Source organism: Myxine glutinosa, chromosome 2 (genome assembly GCF_964187855.1).
Source record: "Myxine glutinosa chromosome 2, kmMyxGlut1.1, whole genome shotgun sequence".
NCBI classification, from domain to species: Eukaryota; Metazoa; Chordata; class Myxini; order Myxiniformes; family Myxinidae; genus Myxine; species Myxine glutinosa.
This window is the reverse complement of record NC_136262.1, coordinates 114,032,817-114,060,558: the sequence shown is the minus strand read 5'-3', so window position 1 is coordinate 114,060,558 and position 27,742 is coordinate 114,032,817. Positions and strand designations below refer to the sequence as shown.

The 27,742-nt window shown below is 44.8% G+C and overlaps 1 protein-coding gene across 4 annotated transcripts in view; it reads right to left on the bottom strand.

Annotated features, from left to right (window-relative positions):
* Positions 1 to 27,742, bottom strand: part of MFN2 (mitofusin 2) — a 128,912-nt gene that overhangs the window by 55,111 nt on the left and 46,059 nt on the right. For all 4 annotated transcript variants that reach the window (XM_068107393.2, XM_068107394.2, XM_078771443.1 and 1 more), the window contains 2 exons: positions 5,006 to 5,073; positions 4,732 to 4,853 (listed from right to left, as the gene is read on the bottom strand). In XM_068107393.2, coding sequence (XP_067963494.1) covers positions 4,732 to 4,853; positions 5,006 to 5,073 — 190 coding nt within the window. The remainder of the gene's footprint in view (positions 1 to 4,731; positions 4,854 to 5,005; positions 5,074 to 27,742) is intronic.

Here is a 27,742-nt window from a genome sequence, read left to right as displayed (position 1 = left end):
CGATTTAAACAAAATATATATATCTCGGCATTTTCCCGTCTGTTATTTCGGGCGGTGTATGACTGACCATGCCGCGATTTAAAAAATATATATCTCAATGAACTTGAAGTTACAGGCCTTTGAGAATTCATTTCGTTCTATAAAGGGCAACTTTCATCGGATTTTCTTCCCGTTTTTTTTCAACCGAGTCTAAAACTATGTTAGCGACTGTGAAAAATGAAATGATATTTCGAATTTGATTTGAAATAAAACTGTGTGAGAGAGGAAGACACCACGGGCCTACAAAACAGGCCTCAAAGCTATGCGAGTTAATAAAATGGTGGATATTTGTTTACATGAAGGCTCTCCCAGAATGGGTGGAGCTATGGTTCCCAGAATGGGTGGAGCTTTGAGGTTTTGTCTTCTCTGCAAGAACAAGAACAAGAAGAACAACAACAACAGCAGAGGGCACTCTATGAGCAGCGTCTGCGACGCGGCTAAAAAGCACCCAGGAATGGTTCAAACCGTTCAAATCTGGGAGAACTGGAGCAGTTTGCACAAGAAGAGTGGGACAAACTGCCAGTAGAGAGGTGGAGGAAGCTCATTCATGGCTATAGGAAGCGCTTGGCTGCAGTTATTTTGTCCAAAGGCCGTGCTACCAAATATTAAGTCGAGGGTGTCAATAATTTTGTCAATGCCATTTCTTTTTATTTTCTGATGTAAAAGGATATATTAAGTTCTGAATCAAAAACAAAGGTTCTGTAATATTACCATTGAAATAAAGAATTGTGAAGTCCAAATACTTTTGTCAATTTCAACTTTTTTTTCGAGAAAATTGTGATTTATTTGAAAAAAGTGCAAGGGTGCCAATATTTTTGACCACGACTGTACATTCCACGAGCCATGACTTTTGGCCACGATGCCTGGACCTGGTGAGCAGTTACCTTTCATCCAAAGGCAGGAAGGTTCCGATTGGCTGTTCTGTTGGAAAGTTCACTGGGTAATGTTTTTAAAAGATCAATTAACAAATCCAGTCAACATATGCAATCCCCGGTGTGTACCCCGGTTTAGAATAGGTACACCGTATCCCTGCGTGTCGTAAGAGGCGACTAAAAGGGTTGGCGTCAGGAAGGGCATCCGGCCATAAAAACATTGCCTCAAAAAGAGAACCATGACAATTACAACGAGATATGGGCAGGGTACAGCCCGAAGTACCCCGTGGGGGACCCCACTCCCTCTCGTCAAAACTCAAGGTGGGGAACCCGATCGAAGCAAGGGTGGAAATCACTCCATTTATGACGACGAAACGTCTGATGCCCGACGTGGAGATCGGTATCTGAGGTTTGGGACGTGGAATGTAGGGACAATGACAGGGAGATCAGGAGAAGTGGTGGAAGTATTGGTCAGAAGAAGAGTGGACATATGTTGTGTGCAGGAGACAAGATGGAAGGGAAGTGGTGTGAGAATGGTGAAGGGTAGGCAGGGACAGAAATACAAGTTTGTGTGGCAAGGGTGCCCAGAAGGCATGAATGGTGTTGGTGTCCAGTTTTCTGAGGAGTTTGTAGACAGTGTGGTGAGTGTGACGAGAGTGAGTGAAAGGTTGATGATGGTGAAAATGATGATTGGAAAGCTCTTGGTGAACGTCATCTCGGGATATGCTCCGCAGGTTGGTCGGAGCGATGAAGAGAAGGACAAGTTCTGGTGTGCAATAGAGAAGCTGATGGAAAACGTGAAAGATAAGGAAGTTGTTTTGGTAGGAGGAGACCTAAATGGACATGTGGGAAGGAGTATGGACGGTTTCGAGGGAGTTCATGGGGGTTACGGATATGGTGTGAGAAATGGAGAAGGTGAAAGGATTTTGGAGTTTGCTGATGGAGCTGATTTGTTGATTTGTAAAACTCAGTTCCAGAAAGAGGATGATAAGCTTGTTACATACACGTCAGGTGGGTCGACGACAACCGTTGACTACCTGATGGTGCGTAGGCGAGATAGGGGGCACCTCCGGGACACAAAGGTGATCCCGGGGGAGGAGGCTGTTTCACAGCACCACTTGGTTGTCTGCGACATAAGGTTGAAAGGAGCGAGGAGAGCTCGGCGGGTGAAGTGCCAACCGAGAATGAAGGTGTGGAGGTTGAAAGAGGTGACAGTGAGGGAGGCATTAAAAGAGAGGCTGAGTATGGTAGAGGATGATGTGGTTGAGCTTGAAAGTGGTTGGATGTCAATGAAAGAAAGTCTGTTGGGAGCCGTTGGGTGAGGTATGTGGATGGACAAAAGGACCACCGAGGCACTGGGAAACATGGTGGTGGGATGATGAAGTTGGAAAGAAGATTGACGAGAAGAGGAAGAAGTTCAAGGAGTGGCAGAAGGCGAAGGGTACGGGGGCAGAAAAGGAAGAGCATGAAAGTTATAAGGCAGCCAAGACGGCTGCAAAGAAAGAGGTAGCAAAGGCGCAGGAGGCATGTCGGAAAATGTTCGGAGAACGCTTGGATTTGGAAGAGGGTCAGAGAGCGGTATTCAGGATGGTAAAGCAGACAGCGAAAGAGAGGTGTGATGTGATGGGCGTGAGTTGCTTGAAGGATGAAGTGGGACAAATCGTTGTGGACCCAGATGGAATTAAAGGAAGATGGAAGAGATGTATGGAAATACTGTTGAATGCAGAGAATGAATGGGATGGCAACATAGAGAGTAACCCAGTTTTAGGACCGGCAGAGAAGATAACCGAGAAGGAAGTTGAGGAAGCGATTAAAGCAATGAAGAGTAGAAAAGCGGGAGGGCCGACGGGAGTTGTGGGAGATATGTTGAAGGCAGCGGGATATTGGGGTGTGAAGAGAATGACAGAGATCTGCAATCTGGTGGTGAAAGAAGGCCGCATTCCAGTGAATTGGGAGCTGAGTACCGTCGTCCCTCTATACAAGGGGAAAGGTGACCCTCTGGACTGTGGCTCGTATCGAGCGATAAAGTTATTGGAGCATGGAATGCAGGTATTGGAAAGGGTGTTGGAGAGTAGGATAAGGAAGAAAGTGAAGATTGACGAAATGCAGTTTGGATTTATGCCAGGAAGAGGAACGACAGACGCGCTTTTTATTGTGAGGCAGTTGCAGGAGAAGTACATGGAGAAGAGGAAGAAGTTGTTTCTTGGGTTTGTTGATCTGGAGAAAGCATTCGATAGGGTTCCACGTGAAGTAGTGACATGGGCATTGAGGAAGTTAGGAGTGGAGGAATGGTTGATCAGAGTCGTGATGGCAATGTACAAAAGAGTGCGCACAGCTGTAAGGACGAAGGACGGGAACAGTGGTGAGTTTGAGGTGAAGGTGGGAGTGCATCAGGGGTCAGTACTAAGTCCACTACTATTTGTAGCTGTGATGGAGATGCTGGCTCGGAACGTAAAGGAGGGTTTACCGTGGGAGTTGTTGTATGCAGATGATCTGGTGTTGATTGCAGAAAGTATGAATGGACTGAAGGAGAAGATGAACAAGTGGAAGGAATGTATGGAGACGAAAGGTCTGAAGGTGAATATTGGAAAAACAAAGGTGATGGCAAGTGGTAAAGCATGTGGTGAGGTGGAAAGAACTGGGAAGTGGCCATGTGCTATGTGCAGGAAGGGTGTCGGAGTGAACTCGATTCAATGTACAATGTGCGCTGAGTGGGTTCATCAAAAATGTAGTGGTTTGAGAGGGTCATTAACCAGTGTGGCAGCTACATTCAAGTGTAAGGTGTGCACAGAGGGAGCTGCAGATGGAGGAAATGTTGAGTTGGATCTTGGAGACGGCGTGAAGCTGGAAGGTGTGAAAACATTTTGTTACCTAGGAGACATGCTGAATGGAGAAGGTGGATCAGACTCGGCAATGGTTGCTAGAGTGAGATGTGCATGGAAGAAGTTTCGGGAACTGAGTGGCGTGCTGACGAGGAGGGGAGTGTCGTTGAAGCTGAAGGAAAAGGTGTATGCTGCATGTGTGAGAAGTGTTATGATTTATGAGAGCGAGACATGGGTAATGAATGTAGAGCAGCAACGAAGGCTGGAAAGGGTGGAAATGTGAATGGTTCGGTGGATGTGTGGAGTATCGTTGAGAGAGAGGAAGCCAAATGATGAATTGCGAAAGATGATGGGAATAGAGCCTGTGATTGATGCTGTGAAGAGAAACAGTTTGAGATAGTTTGGTCATGTGTTGAGGAAGGATGAAAGTGACTGGTTGAGAAGTGATGGAAATGAATGTGGAAGGAAGTAGAGGACGGGGAAGACCGAGAAAGACTTGGCTAAAGATGGTCGAAGAAGAAATGCGAGCTTGGGGGTTAACAAGGGGAGATGCAGAAAAATAGGGCAAAATGGAGAACATTGTCATGGGGACCGCAAGGCTAACCCCCGCTCTTGCAGGGAAAATGGCCTTTTAAAATGCCTGTTGTTGTTGTTGTTGTTGTATATGCAGTGGAATGGGTCCAAACTGTTAAACCCATTACATCTCCCCAAACCACCAAAGCCCACCTCCTTCCAAATGACCAGTTTTTCCTTCTTGTCCATCCCCTGCGTCCTAATCTACCACTCATTCTTACCCACATCCCTCATTTATCCATCTCTATGTTGTCCCTCTGCTCTGCGGTTGGTGTTTCCACCTCTTTTTTCTGTTCCTTTTCTTCTGTTGCATCCTGATCTATTTTGTGTTCTAGCTCCTCCATAGACCTCGACTTTGCACAACAAAAAATGTTTTAAACGGCTGTCGGAAAGTTGGTGTTTTAGAAAGATGTAAAAATGCTGACCTGTGATCTGCTGCAGTCAGGTGTACAGAATCCATGACTTGTCGCATGGTCTCGGCAATGGCGATTGCTCTCAAGGTGTGTTGCTCAAACTTAGTCTGAACAGCCGCCTGCGAGATGCATTCCTGTATGGGGGGCACGAAGAGGGTAGAGGGAGGTGGGAGGGGCAGGTGTCGTACCAGGAACTCGAACAACACCCAACCCACAATGAATAACCCAGCCACGAAAAAACAAACAAAACATTTTAAACTCCCAAAGAAAATTCAGGGTGATCCACCTCAAAGCGCCGTTCAAAGTTTTGAAACTCGAACAGCCGAGCCTGAAATCCCTCAGCCAAAGCTCCTCCTGCAAAAACATCCCTCTGACTCAACGAGTTTGTCTTTCACATCACGAGGGCGTCACGTAACGAAAGGCATCATACAGAGAGAGCTAAAGAGTGGATAAGGGAACAACGAGAACCACAAGAGCGAAAATGGACCTCGAGCAAGAAAGGTGAAACAGGCACAGGTAAGATAATTCATAATCATGACGTCACAAATTGTAAAATTTACAGGACTTGCAAAACAATAATCGATTGAATTTGCGGCAAAGAAAACCAATGTACGACCATCGATACACCGTACAATAAACATGTGAATTGTTTTGCCTCGAAGTCACAGGTGTGACGTTAAAAAGAACTAGAAAGTGCATCGAACACCTTAACCCGCACAGTCTTGAGAAAAAGACGGGCGAAACAAACATGTTTTGGCCGAACTTAGCTCTGTCGTTGCATCCCAAGCGCCGCCATTTTGTCCGATTCGTGGTTACTCCGCCCTCAGATAATGCAGCAAATTTGACTGGTCGAGACAGCGTAAAATGTTTTCCAAGTACTGCTAAACCGAAGGTTATGCACGTGCGATTCAGCCATTGGCTGCCAGACTTGCTTTTTTGATTGACTGCCAGACTTTTTCTGAAAACAGCCCAGTTTTCACCACTGTAGACAGGACGTAAAACCTCAAAAGGCCCTTATATAAAATGCTTGAGGCATTTCTTGTTAAAAGTTGGTAACAAGTGTTTTTAACATAATTTGGGTATGCTGAATCCGAATCCGGTTGTTACCAAGCTGGCAAATGCTTTATATAGTGGCTCAAAATCGCAATTCAAAATGGCCGCCAAAATCGCACATATTTGATGTCAAATTTTGTTATTTCATGCTTTAGGTTAAAACTATGTTAGCAGAGTAGGTATTTGGTCTTTTGAAAACACTTTCAGCATGGATAATTCAAACTAAGTTGATACCAAGCAAATACAAGCTGCTGGCACCCACGGAGGTATATAATAAACCTGGAGAGCCAATGACGGCTGTCGGCTGAAGCTAGCGGAAGTTGCTTGGTGGCCATATTGGGAAGCCGATTGTGTCTGCGTCTGATCTCACAATCAGCTGATCTCACAATTTCTGATTCATTTTGGATGCTTACCGACTGTAAGGAGTCTTATTTGTGAACGCGCTGTTTCAAAATGCCACAGTGTGTTGCATTTGACTGCACAAATACCTCAGGGAAGGCCTCCACATGCACATTTCACAAGTAAGTGACAAACCGCGATCGCGGGTGTTCTGCTTTTTCAGTTTTTGGCGTGGTCACGGTGGTGGGGCTAGGCAATTAAGTTTCAATGAAGTTTCAATGAAGTTTGAACACTGTGTTTGAATTTGATGATGTTAGACCACGCGCAGGGTGTGCAATACGACACAGATCTCAAATATAACTGTATTGTGTATTCACTAGGGCTATGTGAGTATGTCAGACTGATGTCTGATTGACTCATTCATTGATTCAGATTTAAGTATCGAGATTGACTCGTCAGCTCGTGATCATTGTCAAGTGATTTAATTTGTGATGAGCTTAACTTAATTGTCCAGTCTACTACTGTCAGGGTTTCCATGCCCTCCTGTGTCACTCGTGAGCAGAAAGAGCAAATGGGGGTTACTTGTGGAAGGTACGAAAGTCCGACACATGGCAAACATTAGCAGATGAAGTTGTATTTAACTATACATATGAAACTCAAAATATTATTTTGATATGGAGTCGTTTTGACTCGGATGTTTTGACTGCCCTCTGAGATTTTGACCCGCAACCACATTTTGTGACCACAATGTATTTTGTTTCAAGGTTTCCAAAGGATAAGGACTTGTGCTCTCGATGGACATCTGCCCTGAGAAGGGAGTCCTTCTACCTCACCCCAGGCACCACGGTTCTGTGCAGTGATCACTTCAATGAGAGTGACTTCGACAGGACTGGTCAAACCGTCCGACTGAAGCCGAAGTCCGTCCCCAGCTGTTTCAACTTCCCAGCACATTTAATGAAGGTAAACTATGTTATATTGGTATTCCACCTGTGTAATGTTAGTAATCCACCTATGCTATGTTGGTATTCCACCTATGTTAGGTTGGTATTCCCCATACAGTGGTGCCCACTTAAAGTCATACCGCTTATTGGAATATCCCGTCTATAGTCCTAGAATAGTGAAATCCAAAACCAGTTCCTATATAAACTATAGTGAATCTTCCCATGTAATGTCATAGAATAATGTCATATCCCACTTAATTTCAGTCAAATTGCTCACAATTGATTCCAAGCATAGTTATTTCCCAATTATTATCATACCTTCCTGTGGCCTCGCTCATTAACTCTGCCATCTGGCTAGGCGGCAGTCATGCATGGCTGATTATCACACCTACAAGTCACAAGACACTGAATTCATTCTCTGCATACATTGATCCCACAGAAAACATCGTTTCCATTCTCAGGGCCGCCGCCATTTTGAATCCTGCCCATTGGAATATCCCGGATATTGCCATAATTTCATCCTGCACAGGGGGTATGATAATAAGCGGGCTCCACTGTATTATGTTGGTATTCCACCTATGTTATGATAGTAACCCATCACATGCCATGTCTGCTGCTTCATATGCAGCTCCTAAGACATAGTTTTATGGAGAACAACTCAGTTGCTTTTTAAAAAAATTAGAGCTGAGCCGAATCCCATTTTGTACACTTTCTTGGCATTTCCCCCCCCCCCCCGAAGCTTTGTTTTAATAATATTTAACAAAATGTTTAGTCTTTGAAACAATGTTAAATACATCCAACGCAGTCACATCTATTTCTAATTAGAACCCCAATCTAATGAACGAAGCTTCTAAGCATTCGGCTCAGCCCTAAAAACAACTTAATGAGTATTAATGGTTCACCTTTTCTTTTCTTTCCAAATAGGTTACAGTTTTGAGGAAAGCGCCAGTGGCCAGGTCTGTCATCCAAGAAGATACACCAGAACCTCAAGCCACTACTCAAGATCCTGAACCTGAGGCGGGACCCTCATTTCAAACCACAGATCACTCCTACTCCGTCACAAGTCCACTGGTATTGAAGCACAAGCTCGATGAAGCAGTCCACAAGCTGGACAACTTTCGAAAAAAATAAAAGTGAGTCAGCAACACAACAGAAGGTTAGCCAGAAAAGTGGAGTCCCTGAATACCATCGTGGAAGACCCGAGGGAGAATGGGATGGTCACCGACAATTGTATTGAAATGCTCAACACAACATTCTCTGGTGTGTCAAAAGCTATTGTGAGCAGAATGCTGAAGAACAAAGGCAGCGGCAAACGCTCGAGAGATGAATACGATCCAGTCATCAAAGCTTTCGCACTCACTCTTCAATTTTATTCTGCTAAAGGATACGACTATGTTCGAGAGACATTCGACTTGGCACTGCCAAGTCCATCCACAATCCGGAAATGGTACAGTGCAATTGATGGTTCACCTGGTTTTAGTGCAGTTGTATTCCAAGCACTAGAGAGCCGGTTTAAAGCAGAGAAGGAGACTGGCAAGAGAACACTGTGTAGCCTGATGTTAGACGAGATGGCCATCATGAAGGCAATTGACTTTTTAGGGGACAAGGTATTGGGGTACGTCGACATCGGAAACGGAGTCCAAGATGACAGTGCTCCCCAGGCCAGCAACGCACTGGTTTTCATGCTGGTTGCACTGAATGACAGTTGGAAAGTGCCTGTAGCATACTTTATGATAAATGCATTGTCGGGGAAGGAACAGGCGAATTTGGTGACACAACGTCTACTAAAATTGCATGATATCGGTGCAGAGGTGGTTTCCTTAACTTGCGATGGACCGTCCGCTCATTTGACAAAGTTACGTGAGCTAGGTGCTGACATCACGCCGCAGAATGTGAAACCAACATTTCCCCACCCAGCAAATCCCGAAAAGAAAATTTGTGTTGTACTCGATGCATGTCACATGCTTAAACTTGCAAGAAACTGTCTTGGATCCATGAAAATGATGGAGGATGGCAACAAAAAAGTCATCGCGTGGAAATACATCCAGGCACTCTTTGATCTGCAGAAGAGGGAAGGCTTGCGTCTGGGAAATAAGCTCTCCCGGAAACACATCGAGTGGAAGAGCAATGTCATGAAGGTGGACACAGCCGCTCAGACATTGAGCACTAGTGTGGCAGATGCAATTCGGTTTTGCAGGGACACTTTGCAACTATCAGAATTTCAGGGCAGTGAGGCTACCTGCCAATACATTGAAACATTGGACAAACTGTTTGACATTCTAAATTCTCGCAATCCATTGGCACGAAACTACAAGGCACCACTCATGACATCACGAGAAGGACTTTTCCTGCCATTCCTGGATACTGCCTACAGTTACTTGTCCAACATCAAAAACATGAATGGTCAAGTTATGACCAATACGCGTTTGAAAACCCCCTTCATTGGTTTCATGATCTGCATAGAGAGTGTCACAATTTTGTATTTCACATTTGTCAAACCTGCCTCATCTCCCCTGCGATACCTGCTCACATACAAAATGAGCCAAGACCACATTGAACTTTTCTTTGGAGCGGTCCGCATTGCATGTGGAAGTGGGAATAACCCAACGGCCCGGCAGTTTGTTGCCGCATATAAGCGCCTCTTGATGCGACATGACATCAAGTCTGCAAGTGGGAACTGTTCTGCACAGGACTCAACCAGAATCCTGAATGCGGCTTCCTTCAAGTGCGTTGCAAAGCAGGCTGTGCCTGATGAGAGCCACGACATGTTGGTGGCCAGACGATACGACCTGGAGCTGAGATCGCCGGCAAAAGAGGACCACGACTATGCGGATATTCCAAATTTTGAGCAACTTTCCATCTTTACAGAGTCATGTGTTGGCTATATTGCCAGCTATGTGGTGAGGATGGTGAGGAAGACTCTGAAGTGTAGCCAATGTCTTTCTGCATTGACCAGTAACAACGAAGAATGGCAAACCACACCAATGTACAGCCTGATTGTTACCAAGAACAGGGGTGGCCTCATAGTTCCCTCGCACAGTGTTGTTCGTGTCTGTGAGGCGACTGAACGCTGTGTCAAGAGGCTCCTGGCTGTAACCAATGGCAAAATGCCTCGTGAAAGTGGGATAAGAGCGGCAATTTCCACTTCTGTCCTTTCTGAGGTCGGTCCGTCTACATTTGCTTCCTTGGATCGGCACATGTTTGACTGTGAGGCAGACAGCAACCATGTGTTTGCTTTAATACATTCTGTATCACAATCATACAGCAAGATACGTTTCCATCATGTTGTGAGAACACTCGATGATGACATGAAGGAAGAGCGCATCAGGAAAAAATATTGCAAACTGGTCCTGTTTGCTCACCAGTGAGGCAACACCAGAGCAAGCTGAAATGTAAGAGCGACCTCATCTCTACATGGTAGTCGCGTGAATTGTGCAGAATTGTGCATAAATATATATCGGTGTTTAGTTGTGGAAGATGTAGTCCTGTATATCTATTGATTTATGTTTTAATACTGGAAGAGTAAGTCGGGCTGGAAGCTCGAGAAATATGTATTTCTACTTTGTTTGGTGACTTGAGTACCAATACGTTTGTTTGAAAAGCAATGAAGTACCTGGTCCAGTAGGCCTACTTTTGGTTGCAATTTATGATGTTCATGCAAGTGCATTTTCAATGTATTTAAGTACAATTGGCATTACTTTTTCATTATGTCCATGTTTATATCATTGTTTGATATGGGATGAATTGCTTTGAGGTATGTGGAATAAGTTGTGGGTGTTATGTTCACTGCAAAATTGCCTGTGTAGAACAACTGATCAAACATGTATTAACTGTCCTGCATTGTTTTCAAAAACTCGTGAACTTTGGTCAACCATTAACCATGGAAAATTAAAGATTTGTGTTCACAGATAGTTCATAGAACAGTGGCAAGCAGATCTGATCTGATGGTATATCTGTGAACACAAATCTTTAATTTTCCATAATTAATGGATAGTTGCCCTTTGTCTGATATGGCGAGTTCACCAACACTTCATGTAAATATTTAAACTGTAAAAGATGTGTTGCATGAGATGTCTATATCTCCGCTCCATTATTCATGTAACAATTACCATGTCCTGCTGAACGTTCCATTGCAACATGTAAGTCTTGTATGTTATGAATAGCAAAAACTTCCGAAACCAAAGAATTGTGTGGGTTAACTACATGACAGCGTTTCATGTCATTTATGTGACTGACTCACTGTTGATGTGTTGCTGACCCATGTCAGTGTAGAATAAACTCTGGTTATCATTATATCTGCGTGGTTTCTAACATCTCGGTAATAGAAACATACACATCTTAGTTACAATATAATGACTGAATTAAGTAACATCATATAACATGACAACAAATCAGATCTTTATATTGAGGAATATTATAGAACAAGCCAAAGAATGGCAAACGACGATGTACCTCAATTTTATAGATTTCTAGAAAGCTTTCGACTCCTTGCCCAGAGAAAGTCTGGGTCATAATGAAGAAATACAGCATACCTGGAAAATTAGTGAACCTTGTAAAAGCCCTTTACCAAGACTTTCAATGTGCGGTCGTCGACCAAGGTGAAACAACAGAATGGTTCAAGGTGAAGACAGGAGTTAAACAGGGGTGTAACATGTCAGGATTCTTATTCCTACTAGTGGGTGATTGGGTCATGAGAAGAACGATAAAGAACACCGAGCGGTAATTTTGGGCACTTTTTTTTCAAACAAGCTCTAAACCATTGGATTCCCCAGGAAAAATGCGTCTAGAATCAACTTCAAACTTAATGAACACCATTTCCTTAAAGAACGGGATTCTGAGCCCGAATATCAGTTCAAATATTAGTATTCTATATTAATTAAATAGTCGGCGGTCCTAAAATTCGCTCCAGCTGCATCATCAGTGCACCACGCCTTTGCTTTGACAGGCTTTGTTTACAAAACAATCGGCTTCCCAATATGGCCGCCAGACTATTTCCGGTGGCTTCACGGCGGCTAATGCTGCGAGGTGGCCAATTGGCTCTCCAGGTTTATTATATACCTCCGTGCTGGCACCCCGCCAGAGGACAAAATCCAAGATGGCCGCAGTAAAATTTGAAAAATGCATATATTTGGTTTCCCACTAGCCACAGATATGTTATTGGTGTCTGAATGTAGTACTTAAGGTTTAGAGTTAAAACAACTCATTAATCACAATACTGACTATTTCTACAACAGCAAACATATTGGATGATACCTGGAGTATTGGTAGTTATACTGCCTCATTCATGTTATTGCTTTTCATAAGTTCTCTTTCAGATTATTGGAATCATTTTATGCTGGACGACAATCCGTGGACTTAGTTAAGGTGTTTAACATACTTAATCAGCGCAATGGCATTAGGTAAGATATACATGCTAACATATTGTTGTCTAAGCTACAGTTTAAATGTGTACACTCGGAGCGGCTTATTTAAGACTTAATTATAAGTATCGTATTATAACCTGTATATTTGAGAACATGCTTATTGGGTACGAGTGTTAACCATGGCTTATCGCTTTTCAGAAAAATGGACCCAGTGCTTAGTCTCAAGAGGCGATCTTCATCACCATCCCTGAGTCTCTGTATCATTTGTCAGAAGGACGACAAGGATGTGCACCAGGCTGGGAAGCAGGGTTTGCTGACACTCCGAGATGCTGTAACGGCACGAAGTAAACTCAGAGATGATAGCAACAGAGATGTTAATTATTGATAGACTCGAAGTTGTGCTTCAGTCAACAGATGCAGAGTTAGTTGTGTGGCATAGACATTGCTACGCACAATTTACTGACAAGGGAAAAATTCAGCGGTTGCACCAGCATCAAAAAACATCAGGATGTAGTATGGACACAGATGGAGAACAAGCATCGAGCAGCAAAGAAACATGCATCTCTTCCAGATCAACACATATATTGCGAGGATCTGTCCTGGGTACTGACTGGGACAAATGCTTATTCTGTCAAACTGTGCATATAAAGCATAGACTTGTATCTGTAACAACACAGAAAATGAGTGCGCAGATAATCGAGGCGGCACAGTTTGATAAAGTGTTACGTATTCGAGTTGCATGTGTCAACGATCTGATTGCGTCAGAAGGCAAATACCACCTTCAATGCTATGTGAACTTTACGAGGTCCACACAAGCTATTCAAAGCATTAGTCACAGAACTGATCTAGCCATGGCGTGGCTATGTTCAGAGCTGCAAGTCTCAGCTCAGAAAGGACATGTATTGGAACTACATGATGTTTTCAATCGGTACTGCTGCCTGACGAAGGATACAAACATTGAGATTCCACCATCGTTTCTCAGCCGCAGGGCTTCTTTCACAGAAAAGCTAAAACATCATTTGACGGAGATCTATGAGTTCATCCCTATGCTAGATAGGGCACCCTCGGGAAACAAAACGCTTCTCGTTCCCACAAAATATCGCCATATTCCCATTTCACAGATGGAAGATCAAGACAACGACGAACTATTCACGCCAGTCCATCAACCTGGAGATGACATTTTCCTTTCATTAGTCCACGTAGCCTTTAAGATTAGAGGAGACCTCGTGTCACAGCCAGGCCACAAAGGATTCAACGTCAGTGAAGATGATGCAGCTGCATGTATACCAGATTCCCTATATATGTTCCTTCGTCTTCTGTTTGAAGACCAGTCAGCTCTTGATGGTGACACTGATGAAAATGACGACGAAGTACTTGAGGCAAAAGTTCGGTCAAACGTCCTAAACATTGCACAAGATATTGTATTTGCAGTCAGCCATGGGAAAAAGTGGACCCCAAAGCACATTGGACTTGGAAGTACATTGCACCAGGCAACGAGGTCCAAACATCTGGTGCAACTGTTTAATAGTGCAGGTCATGTCCTCAGCTACGATTCCATCCTACAAGTGGATAATGCTCTGGCAGAGCATACCATCCAGAACATGGATACTGAAAATGGTGCAGTCATTCCCCCTAATTTGACACCGGGAAAATTTTTACATTTTTCCGCAGATAACATTGACATCAATGATTCATCGATGGATGGAAAGAACACGTTCCATGCCACTCAGATGGCTGTGTGGCAACGAGGTCCTGCTCCAGACTTCAACTTCCATGATCTTGTACCATCGAAGCATAAATCACTTTCAGTGCCAGATGCCATGAATAACATAATAGAAGCCAATGTCAGGGAAACACAATGTACACCAGCGTTTACTGCAGAAATCCAGCCAGAATGGTACACCGAAGTTGAACATGAAAACGCATCAGCGCAACTGGCGTGAGCTACAGATATGTCTTTCTTCATGAAACGGCAAAATGAAAATCCACAGTTGGGATGGACGCAACACAATCAGTTTTACAGCACGACGGATCCAGAAATGACAACGATTGGCTACTTACCAATTATTCAAGCCCCGGCGCATGAGCTTGACACTCTTACTACGGTCATAAAACGCTGCATGCACATCAGCTCAAAGCTAGGTCAAAAGTATGTAGTACTCACGGTAGACCAAGCATTGTATTGCAAATTACTGGAGTTGAAATCTGCGATACCGGAGTTCAAGGAAGTTCTCATCCCTCGCCTTGGTGGTCTTCATATCTCCTTGAACTTTCTCAAAGCTATTGGCCAGCACATGCAGTCGTCGGGGTTAGCAGATATCTGGTCCGAGAGTGGAATTATGGGACCGTCCACCACAGAACATTGTATGGCAGGCAAGTCATATTCTAGAGGAATGTGAGCTCACAAACTAACATTGCAGGCACTTTGCCAAGTGCTTCTACCACAACTTACAAGCTACCTTGAGGAGCATGACGAGCAGCTGAAAAATGAACTGGACAATGCGTCAGATTCGATTGATGATCTTACCGCAATCATTGGATTTTGATTGGATTTTGTCCTCTGGCGGGGTGCCAGCAGCTTGTATTTGCTTGGTATCAACTTAGTTTGAATTATCCATGCTGAAAGTGTTTTCAAAAGACCAAATACCTACTCTGCTAACATAGTTTTAACCTAAAGCATGAAATAAGAAAATTTGACACATCAAATATGTGCGATTTTGGCGGCCATTTTGAATTGCGATTTTGAGCCACTATAAAGCATTTGCCAGCATGGTAACAACCGGATTCGGATTCAGCATACCCAAATTATGTTAAAAACACTTGTTACCAACTTTTAACAAGAAATGCCTCAAGGAGTTACAAATGCTGACTTTTCCTCCTGTACCTCAAAAATGTCTGTTGTCTGTGAACAAGATATCTCGAAAAGCTGTGGAGAGATTCGGATGAAACTTGGTAGAGAGGTTGCGTATGTGACAAGGAAGAATTGATTCATTCATTCATTCATCCAGATCCGGATCAGAGAATTTTTAAAGTGATTCTTCACCATTGAGTGATGGGGCTAAAACGATACATAGCAGGATATCTCAAAAAGTTGTGGACGGATTTGGATGAAACTTGTTGGACAGGTTGGGTGTGTGACGAGGACTAATAGATTCGATTTTGGTGAAGATCTGAATCTGGATTCGGATACGAGAACTATTTAATTTCTAAGCGATTCTTCACCATTAAGAGATCGGGTGAAAAGCGATATATAACATGATATTTAAAAAAGTTATGGACGAGTTATGACTAAACTTGGTGGACAAGTTGGTTTTGTGACAAGAACAGGCCGATTACATTTTGATTCCGGTCTGAATCCAGACCCGGCCTATCAGTGGGATACAAAACAAACTTCAGTCTGGCAGAGGTATGCGCTCTACCGAGTGCAGTTATAATTAGATATGCGTCGCTTATATATCTACTTAAACGATGTACACTCATCCCAATGTTTGCATCTAAATTGATCCACCCTTTTGACCCCATTTTTACTGTTTCACCCTCTGTAAATCAGTCATAAATGTTTTTTAAACTTGAAATCATTTCCTATGGCAGCGGCGTAAGTTTTGGTGGGAAAAGACACCACAACATCGCGATTGGTCTGTGCACCTCAAGAGATAGGGGTGAGGATGTCCCGGGGGGCAAAGGGGGGGGGGGGAGTTGCCCTGCACACGAATGGGCCCACAGACCAATGGCGAGTAACAGGGATGACATGACATTGTTGAGGCATGGGCCTGAGGCAATAAAAGGCGGAGCAACAACACAAGTTGGAGGAGAACTCCCTGACCCGCATCTGGAAGGTTGCACCGACATTGCTTGTCCCAAGAGCTGAGTCACACCCCGCATCGGATGGAGCCATGACTTTCTTTCTCCTAACCAATGGCATGGGACGTTCATCGGCCTGAGCTTCCAGGCCTGCGCAGAACTCATCCTACAGGCACTGTCGGGTTTGGCCGAAAACTCTTCTGTCTTGTCCAACCTGCTCTGTCTCTCTACTGCGGTGTGTCTGATGGCAATAAGGGTGTTGGCAATTAAGGCTCACGTTCCTCATTTTGGCCGTGGGCATGCATGACCGGTAGTGCGTAAGGGGTTTGTTTATGAGGTACTTGCTTTCCTTCCTCGGGTTTACTTCCTGTACCTCGTTTTTGCCATGAGGGCTTGAGGCTGAGGCTTTTAGCAACAGATTCAAAGTGCTTAAATACGGCTGGAAAGTGAGCTGGGTCTCTCACAAAAGGGCAGCATCATCTACATAAAGTATATCGGTGATGACTTCTCTACCGGCATCAATTCCTAGCTGGTCTGCACACCTTGGCATGATCCGGTCCATGGTGCATGCAGCCCTGACAAACTCCAAAAGAGGTGGAAAAAGGTGAAGACAACTCCAGAAGGCTTCCATGCCACAAAAAAGCCCAACACAACGTGAAAATTTGAAAACACCTCATTTACAATGTCAAATTACTTATATGTACCTGTTTGTGTCCTTTCTGATGTCCCTAAAAACAGTAAGTTTCCTGTTTGGAATGAAGTAATTGCTTCACCGCGAATGTGCATGTGCACTTGGGATGAGATTCTATACAATTTGCCAAATCCAGAGCCATGGTACTGCTAAACTGCACGTTCATGTTCCGATTCATGGACGACAGTGTTCCAAATATAACATTCAATTGAAATTAAGTAGTTCTGCAATCACAGACCGACGTTCGTATTCTGGCCCTGTGCTTTTTCTGGTCTTCATCAATGATCTCTCCGATCCTCTGGAAAATCCTCTCCATCTCTTTGCTGATGACCCCACTCACTGCCGCTCCATATCTCAACCCTCAGATCAGCAGTCTGCAGCCTCCTCACTCTCTGCAGACCTGGACAAAATCACAGAATGGTCAAACAAGTGGAACATGTCTTTGAATCCTGACAAAGCTCACACTATGTCTCTCCAAAAGGACCGTCTGGACAACGCTCCCATCTACTTTCTCAACAATCCTCTTGAAGAAATTCTGTCACTCAAGTTTTTGGGTCTCACTATCAGCCATGATCTTTCCTGGGAAAATCACATTTCCAAGCTGACTTCCAAAGCCAGTCGCCGACTGGGCATCCTCTGTCGTGCAGAGGCCTTGGCGTGACTGGGCATCATCCGTCGTCGTCATCTGTCATAGAGAGGCCATCCTTGGCACACCTGAGCTCCTCACCACATAAAAGGCTTTCATCCGCAGCTCAATGGAATACTGTTCTTCCCTCTAGGCCGGTGCTCCTGTCTCACACCGAGCTTGGCTTCACGCTGTTGAAACCAAAGCTTTCAGAATCATTGGAATCCTCCGTGATGAAGCCGATTCTTAGGGCCTTTCACTCACTCACCGCAGGCACGTAGGTGGTCTTTCTGTCTTCTACAGACTCCTCTCCAGTCGAGCTCCCCCAGCTCTCTCTGTGCTCTGTCCCCCAAATATTCCTTCAGGTCACACAAGATCTGCCAGAAACCCCCTTCTGGTGAAATTGCCAAAATCAAGACCCTCTGCTCACCTTCACTCCTTCATTCCTTCATTCCTCTTGTCTCCAACCTCTGGAACAAACTCCCCCACTCTCTTCAATCCCACTCCTCCCTCCAGGTCTTTAAAACAGCTGTTCACCACCATCTCTTATCTTGATCTTTTCTATCCCCGTTAAAACACCACAAACCCACGTCTTTCAATCTCGGACTTTATTCCTGAAATTCCTGGTAGTGTCATGATCTGTTTTATGTGTCCGTTTATGTTTTTTGGGTTTAATGTGCTCGCTCTTACATGAGCCTCGATCTTGTATACAAATATATATATATATATATGTCAGGTCGTAGATTTGTTATTGCCTAATGTTCAGTTATAGACGTTGGTTGACTAATGCGTTATGATTTAAATGTTGTTTAAAAATGCTATTTCATAAGTTAATAAAGGGTTTTCCGCTTCGCTTTAGTTTAAAATGAGAAAATACTCGCTTCGGTCGTGCTGGACAAATGGCTCGTGCCCTTTCGAGGCTAGATAAGTCCGGTCGTAAAATCCCTCTTTGATTCGCAGACGGCGCCTCGAGCCGCGGATGGAAAAACGGATTAGGCGCTTGGAATGTGAAACTTTACGTAGAATGATTGGATTGCAGACATAAACCTTTGGATAAATTGTTAAAACATATATCTCGTATTAATCACAGTGACGCTTGAGTTACAATAGTTATGCTTTGAATTTATGTTTAAATGAGAAACGTGAACTAAAAGGTGCATTCGACACCTGGAACTCATTAGAACAACCTCATACATTTTATGGTCTTATCAGGACCAAGAATGCACTCTCCCTTCAGTGAGTTACATTTTCTGTCACCTCGGAGCCTTGAAACCACATCTGGCCCGGATCCTGACGGTGCGTGCTGCACTCCCCCAAGATGAAAGAACGGATGACGGTGGGGGCTAGGGATAACGGTGGGAGGAACTCTCGTAGTTCCTTTGTTCTCTCGGAGATTTTCTGATAAACGTGTCCCTATTTAAGCGGACTGTGAATCAATGCATTTTCAGGAAGGCTGGACGTGGCATGACGGCGATTCGTGCTGTAGAAGTTCGCTTCCTCCAGATCTGTATAAGTGGTATTTAATAAAGCTTCGTCATTCTCAAGCTGTTGGTGAACTTCTTTTACGAACAAAGAGCTGTTGCTTGACATTTGGTACCAGGAGTGGGGTGCAACAGGACAGTGACAGTCGAGGCGAATCCTGAACGACCCGAGGGGGGCTGCCTGAGGCCGGGACGCCGGCACGCTGATTTGTTTAAGGTGAGCATTGTTTTTTTTATCAGAGGGCAATCCAAATTCGTACCCCCCTCCTCGAACGGGCACAGTTCGTCTCCCCTGTCACCTGTACTGCCTGCACTCCGAACAGAAATTGTAAGTAAAGGCTAATTTCAAGTCTTGAAAGGCGAGCCTTTATTAAATTTACCAGGATAACGTTAAGAGGGTAACAGGAAACGCTAAGGGTAGTATCTTCGCAAGATAACATTAAGAGTAAAGCTAAGGATAGATTTTGCGTAGGATATCAGTAAGGATAACGTTATAGTTAACAAGTTGGAGGGGGAAACGTGAGGTCGGACAGCCATAAAGGTTGAGCCAGGTGGCCAAGAACTTTCCAGGAAGGAACAGCCCAGAGACAAGATGGGGTATGCCATTGCATGCCAGGGAAAGAAGGGCTGTGGCTAACTTAGAGGGCCAAAGGGACATGGCCAGGAAAAGGGAAATGCGCAGGTACCAGGTAGGCTTGACAAGAAGGTAGTGACAACTACGAGGTCAAGCCAGGAAGCTCGAGACTAAGCTGTAGGGACAGAGGAAGCAAGCAACAGAAATCCAGATAGAAACAGGCCAGGACCAGGTGAACAAGAGAAAATAAATAGGCTCACAGCAAGGGGCCAGGTAACCACAGGTAAGAAGGACAGAAGTGGTTTTTGAAATATTGAAATTTTAAGCATTATAGCTATGGTTATTGAAGCTACAAGGACAGAGGACAATTAAGTAAGCAGTTAAGCAAGTAAATCAGCGGTTGATGCCGCTGGACCAGATGCCAGACCAAGACCCCCCACCCCCCCAAGACCTGAGCTCAGTCCCGGGGCTCTAGGCAACACCCCAACACCCCCGCCCTGCCTTCCCTTTCCACCTCAACCCACCCCGTCCAACCCATCCCAAGAAAAAAAAAAATCCTTTTCCTTGAATGAGAGACGTAATATGAATGAACAAAGATTGTACATGGGAGTGACTGGAGGAGGGGCATGATTTGAGTCGATCTGATTTTCGCGCGAAGTCTGGGAGACTCACTGGTATACGAATGAGGAATGAATGTATATTGGGATATTAATTGACGTGTGCATCTGGCCAATGTATTTGTCTGTATGACAGATGCAAAGCAGAGGGTTTCGGTGTGAAGCTTTGTAAGTGGTCTGCTTGACGTGCGGGAAATTCAGGCCGGGAATGTCGATTTTAGCGTCTATCCGAGGGACCAGGTGAGGTCCTTAACTGAGTCCGGATTTTCAGTTGTTTGGGAGTGTTTGGGAGCGATTTGATACAAATCGGGTCAGGAGAGCACTCGGAGTGCCCTTGTCGACCTACTGTTGATATGAAGCGGTTTCTTGGAGATGATTGCAAGATGGGCTGCTTTCGCCTTTCGAGTGGCAGTCGAGCAGAAATTTGGAATTTGTTGAACTAAATTCAGAATTGAATCGAAATGTGTGTTTGACGTGAATTGAAGAGTTCATTCAATGGCAGATTGAAGAATTCAGTCAATTCAACTGAATTCAGAAGTTGAATTGGGTTCGGAGCATGGGATTTGCTCAGAGTGCAGGTGATAACCTGCTTACTCAAAAAGGATGTGCCCCGCACGGTGGGAGGTCCGTGAATGGTTGGCAAAGGGTTTCTTGAATTTAATGGCAGGAATTATGCAATTAACGATTATATTGTGTATTGGTGACTTTTGTGGATTGTATGAGTATATCCCTGTGGCCGATGTGACCTTGTGAGTCAATGGGTCGTGTAATGAGAAAGATTACAGTTTGCTGGTGTGAAATTATGTCATGGTGTGAAATGCGGTCAGAGAAAGAAATACACACCTTTGATCTGAAGGGAGAGCGGAGGTTGTGGTTGTGTTTGTCTGTCTGTGGAGTTATATTTCAGGATATATATTTTTTTTCAGGATATTTCAGGATTATATTTCAGGATGAGGCATGGATTTTAAGGAGGAGGTGTGTGCCCTGAGAAAATTGTGGATCGCGGATTGGGCACTCTGGGTGCGCACTGGGGGCTGCAGTTGTGTGTGCGCGCAGGAGAGTGCAGTTGTGTGGGCGCGAGGAGGTGTGTTGATGAAGTGTGCGAACAAGGAGGGATGTGCGAAAGGTGTGCACCAGGTAGTAAGGGTGTTGCATTGTAAAGCACGTCTCCCACGGAAGTTCCTGGGCGGATTGTGACGGTTGTTGGATTCGTAGGGCGTTAGCATTTTGCAATGTAGAGCCACAATAATGGTCATTTGTCTGTCCGGATGTGGAGTTCTTGCAAGGACGGGAATGTCGCCGGACTTGTATTATTTGTGGGATGACAGCGCTGGTTACCCCAATTTGAAGTTTGACCTTTTAAAATTTATTTGACCTTTGTTCGAGATATGTAAGGGAAAGAGGTCAGAGGTAATTCACTAACCTTGGAAGAACGACAGGCTGTCAGTCTACTGGGTGTTGCTTTAACGGCAGGATATAGAACTTAAATCTGGAAAGAAAGGACATATACTGTTGGTTATAAACTGAAATCATGTACGTAATTAGTGAACAGAGAATATCGGGACATATACTGTTGGTTAAACTGAAATCATGTACGTAATTAGTGAACAGAGAATATCGAGATCTGTTTTCTGTTGTTGTAATTGTCGTTGACGTCTCGATTCAGGGGACTCAAGAAATAAACAGATTTCCGGTGCCGACCGGAAGCGTCAGGTACAGTACGCTTTGAATTTAATTTAACCGAGTCGAGTACAGTGACGTGTTTGATCGAGCAATGGGGATAGTCATGTTAAATGGAGGACAATTGGGAAGATGCAAAGAGATGCAAGTAACATGGATTAAGTTGTGGTATCAAGAGGTGGGTGCCTAGGTATATTGCGGTTATTATAACTTGCTGATTATAGGGGGCGCACCAAGTACTGATCGGGTTGCATGGTGGAGCACGCATGCATGGAGCTTGATGCCCGACTTTTGGCTTTCCGAGGCTCCGGATAGAAGTTGGCATTTCGATACTGTGGATTATATTGTGCCTGTCTGGAGAGGTGATGTCCTGTGCTGAGGCTGGTGACACGCCTCTGTTATTTGTCTGTCTGTCGGTCTGATTGTAAGTCTGTGGTACGATGGAGGGCTAATTGAGTGCTCAGGCATCATTGTTCCATGGAAGCAAGTACTGTGTACCTTGGGCCGAGTTGGGCCCAGGTACTCATGGGAATGGATCAAACCCACAAGGAAATTCAGTCGCTGAGGTTGCCAGAACTGAAAATCGAACTCTGGGCTTCTCAAATAGTCACAAAATTTGGACCTGGGATGGGATATAAGGTCAATGAAACAGGGAAAGGTAGATGTAACACAGAGAGATGGACAGGACAACAATGGAGTTTATATGGACTGGTTTGGGGCAGTTTCAATCTGACGATTACAGAGTGTTTTGTTCTGTTCACGAAACATGTAAAATTCATGGAGTTGAAGTGATTTGCAAGAAGACAGCAGAGTCAGTACTGGGATACAACCTCGTCCATGGGTTTTGGTCCAGCCTGCAAGAAGTCCAGGGGTTTGTTTCAGGGGTTTTGGGGATGTTTTTGGATGCAAAAATGGGATGCTGTGCTCATCTGGATGTAGAATTGTAAATACTGACTGCTAGCAAATATATCCATCAAGGACGGGAGATGATGTGCAGTGTGATTGGGTAGGAGGTGAAGGCCATAAAACACCAAACCCATGAGGAACGAAATAAATGGAGACGTCGACAATCACATGATGGTTGGGATTGAAGAACAACCTACTGGGATTTCATGATGTCATCCGGCATGGTGAATGCGTTGATAAAAGTCTACTTTTGACTGGACCAAACGAAATCAAAGTTGGAAGTAAATCTAGATACATAAGGTGTGAAATATAGCATAAATAAGCTATAGGTAATGGAAATATGGCAGTGTAAGCTCGCCGAGGGAGAGTTGCCGGTAGTGGAGGACGTGGCAGATTAGTGGATCAAACATCGGAAGCGCAGGTCTCAGAAGGGAGTAGTCAGCTTCGATGATGCAACAGTGTATGAGTGAGTAATTGTGATCTGTTTAAGTGTAAGAGGCGGTGGAGATGGAAGGAGGTGATGAAAGCGTGGATGAGGGTTTCTGCAGCCGTGGAGGAAAGGGATGGACGGAGACGGGTGATGTTTTAAGGTGAAAGAAGGCTGTCTTTATGATCTGTTTAGTGTATTTGTCAAAGGAGAGGGTTTGGTCAAAGAGGATGCCAAGATTCCGGTTGTGAGTGGATGTGGATACTGGGAAACCATCGATGTTGGGGGCAAGTTATGGGTGGATTTGGTGAGTGGTTTTGGGTAAATGAAGATTAATTCAGATTTAGCGTAGTTAAGTTCGAGGAAGTTGATTTGAAGCCAGAATTTTATTTCAGTGATGCAGTTTGTCAGGATAGAGCGAATTGTGGTGATTAAGCTGTTGTAGATGCTGTCAATTTTGCTTTGGATGAATGAAAGGAAGGAGATGCAGTTGTCTACTCTGAATGACAGGTGGTGGTATCCAGGGCGCTGAGGAGTTTGTTCACGTTGTAAAGTTTGTTTATTTATTTGTTTATTTAGTTTGTTTATTGTAGAGAAGAGTGCTTTTGGGATTCCGGAGCCAGAGTGGATAATTTGAGAGTAGTAGGCGGAGTAGAGGGCATCTTTGAAGTGCTGTAGGTGAGGAGGCTGCCGGCGTCAGAGGAGAGAGAAGGTCGCTGGTGATTTTGAGGAGAGCAGTTTCAGTACTGTGGCTGGAGCAGAATCCGGATTGGAATGTTTCATATAGGTTATTGGCAGAGTGGTGATGTTTGAGTTGAGTGGCCACAGCACGTTCCAAAACTTTTGACAGAAAGGGTAGGTTGGAGATGGGTCTGAAGTTATTTAGGGTGTCAGGGTTTAGTCCAGGGTTTTTCCAGAATGGGGGTGAAGTTTCACGAGTTTTGGGGAAATCGGTATGTGAAGCTGGATTAAGTTGGAACCGCTTGGTGAGCCATGGAGATGGATTGGATGTTTTGTTGTTGGTTGTCTGGGAGTTCGGTTGTTGCATTGCCAAAGGTTTCTGTGTGGTGGACACACTCGTTGGCTGTTGTCTTGTGTGACGTGGGTGGAGATGTATGTGGCTGTGTGTGGCTGCCTGGAGTCGGGAAGGCGGCTACAGTGGTTGATATTGGTTGTGGATTGTCCGGGGTGCTTCGATTTGCATAGGGGGTGAAGATTGGGATATTACATTATTTTGAGTAAGTATTGGCATGAGTAATTACATAAGTAATTATGAGTTATTATGAGTAATTAGTGGTATGAGGATTAGTTATGAGTAAGTGATTATTTTAGTAAAGTTACATGTTTCGCTGTGTTGTGAATCTGCGGACTAGCTAGTTTGATGGGTACCCTGGGGTCTTCAGCGTGTCTATGTGTTTGTCTGTCTGTTACACCGGACTCTTGAATGGGTTTTCATGAGACGAATTTCAGACATAACAGTGAGAATCTATTTTGAGCGAATCACAGTGGGTGAGAAAAACATTGTGTGTGACCAGACACCAGAACTGACCAGAATTGGAATTGGAATTAGACCAGGTTATTTCTATTATTTGTTTATTCGTGAAAATAAATAAATAATAGGGGGAGGTTCATGGAGGTTAATGGTGGTTTGTTTGTGTTAATTCTAGTTGAAACTCTAGCTGAAGTAATTTTCGTTTAATTTTTATTTTTTATTTATTATTGATGTAGGAAACAGGCAAATGGGATGCTGAGAGAAGGATTAAATTTAATTTGAATTGGATTGGATTAAATTGGATTGAATTTAAAATTGAATATTGGATAAAATTGGATCCACTTGGAAAAAGTGGATTAGGAAATTGGAGACCAGGTGTTCTATGAAACTATGAATTGAATGAATTGAATCTATGAATTGGAGACCTGGAGACCAGGTGTTCCCAGGGCGCTTGTGGACCAGGTGTTCCACCAGAGGAAAAAGACCAGGTGTTCGTGGAGCACCTCACCTGCACCAACGCCTTGGAACCAAGGTGGAAGGGACCAGTCCAGGTGTTGCTGACTACACCAACGGCAGTCTTTTGCGAGGGCAAGACCTCGTGGATCCACGCCACGCACTGTAAGTTGGCCATACAAGCACCAGACACTACACCACAGCAACCACAGTAAGGATGGGCCTAATCATAGGTACGATACTATTGATAGCGACAGCAGCTAGGGGAAGCTCCGATTCCAATAGATGCGAAAACGAAACCCGACACCTCACCGTAACATGGGGACAAAGAGTATCACTACCATGTTTCGAACAGAAAGCCCTGCACACAAATTGGGTAAGCGTAAAATGGCTAGCACTGTCGGCAGGGCCTGGACGCGTTGGCATTGTACTACGAAAGCAACGAGAGTTCCGGGAAAACGGGCAAGCTAGCATTGAGACCTTGGCCCAACCAGGATACAAATGGGGAACCCCTGATTTTAAGCTACAAACACGCACGCGCCTAGAGAAAGGCATGACTATGCAGGTCCGGTGCAGCGTCTGGACCCCTGGAGCGGCCAGGGGCGAAACTAAACACACACCATGCATCGAATACATACTCACGCCACACCCCCAGGATAAGGCCCCAAAGAAGGGTGAAAACACATATTGGAAAGTGGCCAGGGAGGTGGCAACAATTCAAAATAGGACACACTGCTGGTCGTGCATGCACTTTCCCCAAGCAGGCACCACAGGAATACACATGATAGTGCTACCTCTGTCCCTCAATGACCTCTGCTCACAACCTATCGATTCCCCATGTTTAGTCACCACGCTGGAAAGAGAAGGGGTTGACAACGGCAAGAGTTGCAATCGACAATTTAATTATCGCCGTCAATGATTGCCCATGTGGCCGAGAGGCCTGCCCCCGTCTGGGTCAAACCACAGAAAGGGACGGTCTGCCTCCAGGGTTCCGGCCACTTGCGTATGGGAGAATCAGAATGCGCCTACACTCTCCCCGGGAAGCTGGGACAAGGGAGCTCGGGGATTACATTACGAATAGTACTGCAAGATAAACACAACCACAACATAACGGCTATAACATTCTCTAGGGGGGTTAGTAGGATTAATGGGGTGGTAAAGGGACTCCGGTGCTTATCCACCCACCTGGTCCCACCCCATGGGACAATGTTTATATGCGGCAACAAGGCTTACCCCTATTTACCAAATAATTGGGGGGGCACATGTTATCTGGGTTCAGTCCTTCCTGACGTTGAGATACTGGATGAGCTAGACCCAAAGTCCTTGGACAGGCGTTATAAGAGGTCAGTCATGAACGAAGATGGAACCACTAAACTACACGGGAGCCTATGGGAAAAGGTGTTAGGTTTCTTCTTCCCAGGAGCGGGCACAGTCATGGATAGTTTCCGGATAGATAAATTGGCTTTGGCCCTAGAAAAGGTGGCAAACGACACCGCTACGGCTCATGATATACTATTGGACACGGTAATTCACATGCGTACAATGGTGATGCAGAATCGGGTGGCTTTGGACATGCTCCTGGCAGAGAAAGGAGGGGTATGCGGAATAATAGAGGGAAAATGTTGCACTTACATACCTGATCCATCTGAAGGAGTGTCAGCCGCAATAGTGAGACTAAGGGAAACTAGCCACGCCCTGACGATCGATCGGATCGCCCGCGAGAACTCTTATAAATTTAGCTGGCTCACTGACTGGTTCCGGGGATGGACGGGCACCATAGTGAAGTGGTTATTGACCGCACTGGCTGTGATAATCGGGGTAGTAATTTGGGGGGCACTAATGAAATCTCTAGTCCTCCTCTGTATGAGAAAGTATTTTACAGGATGGAAAGTGAAGAAGCCGCCGACAACGACTATGGTTCTGACCACAAAGGCCGTCGACCTGAATGGGCCCTTCAACAAGGCAGTTGTGACCAGCGCTCCAGAAAATTGTATTGAATTTTGTGATGACTGTGATACTTGTGTTGATCCCATGTGGGAACTGGCTGCTGCCTGTAATGGTGTCTGTGATGACTGTGATACTTGTGCTATAAACCCCTTGCGTGTACTGGCTAACGCTTCTTATGTATTACAAGCTGACAGCTGTACACCCCCTTCCGACCCAACTATGGATCTGATTGCGACGCTGGGTCTGGCGGTCGAGGGACCCGACGTGGATATCCTAGACCCGCAAGCCGACCAGGCGTCCATGGGAGACTTTGACATAAAGGAAGTCCCTCTCTTTGCTTCAAATGTTTTAAGTTCAAATGCTTCAAGTGAATCGGATTTTTACGCTCTGTACCCTGACCAGGAACATGAGACACAAGATACTGACGACATTATGTATTCCCCAGAACAGCAGCACGTGAGGGATCTCATGGGCATGATCGTTGATTAACTTCGAAGATCTGCAAGGACCGCGTCTGCAAAGGGTGGGGGGAGCAAGTTCCGCAGGGGAGGTTGTGGGCCCTCTGGCGGGGCAGAACCTCATCTGGACCAGACGCCTTCGTTGTGGATCCGAAACGTTAATGGACTTTCATGT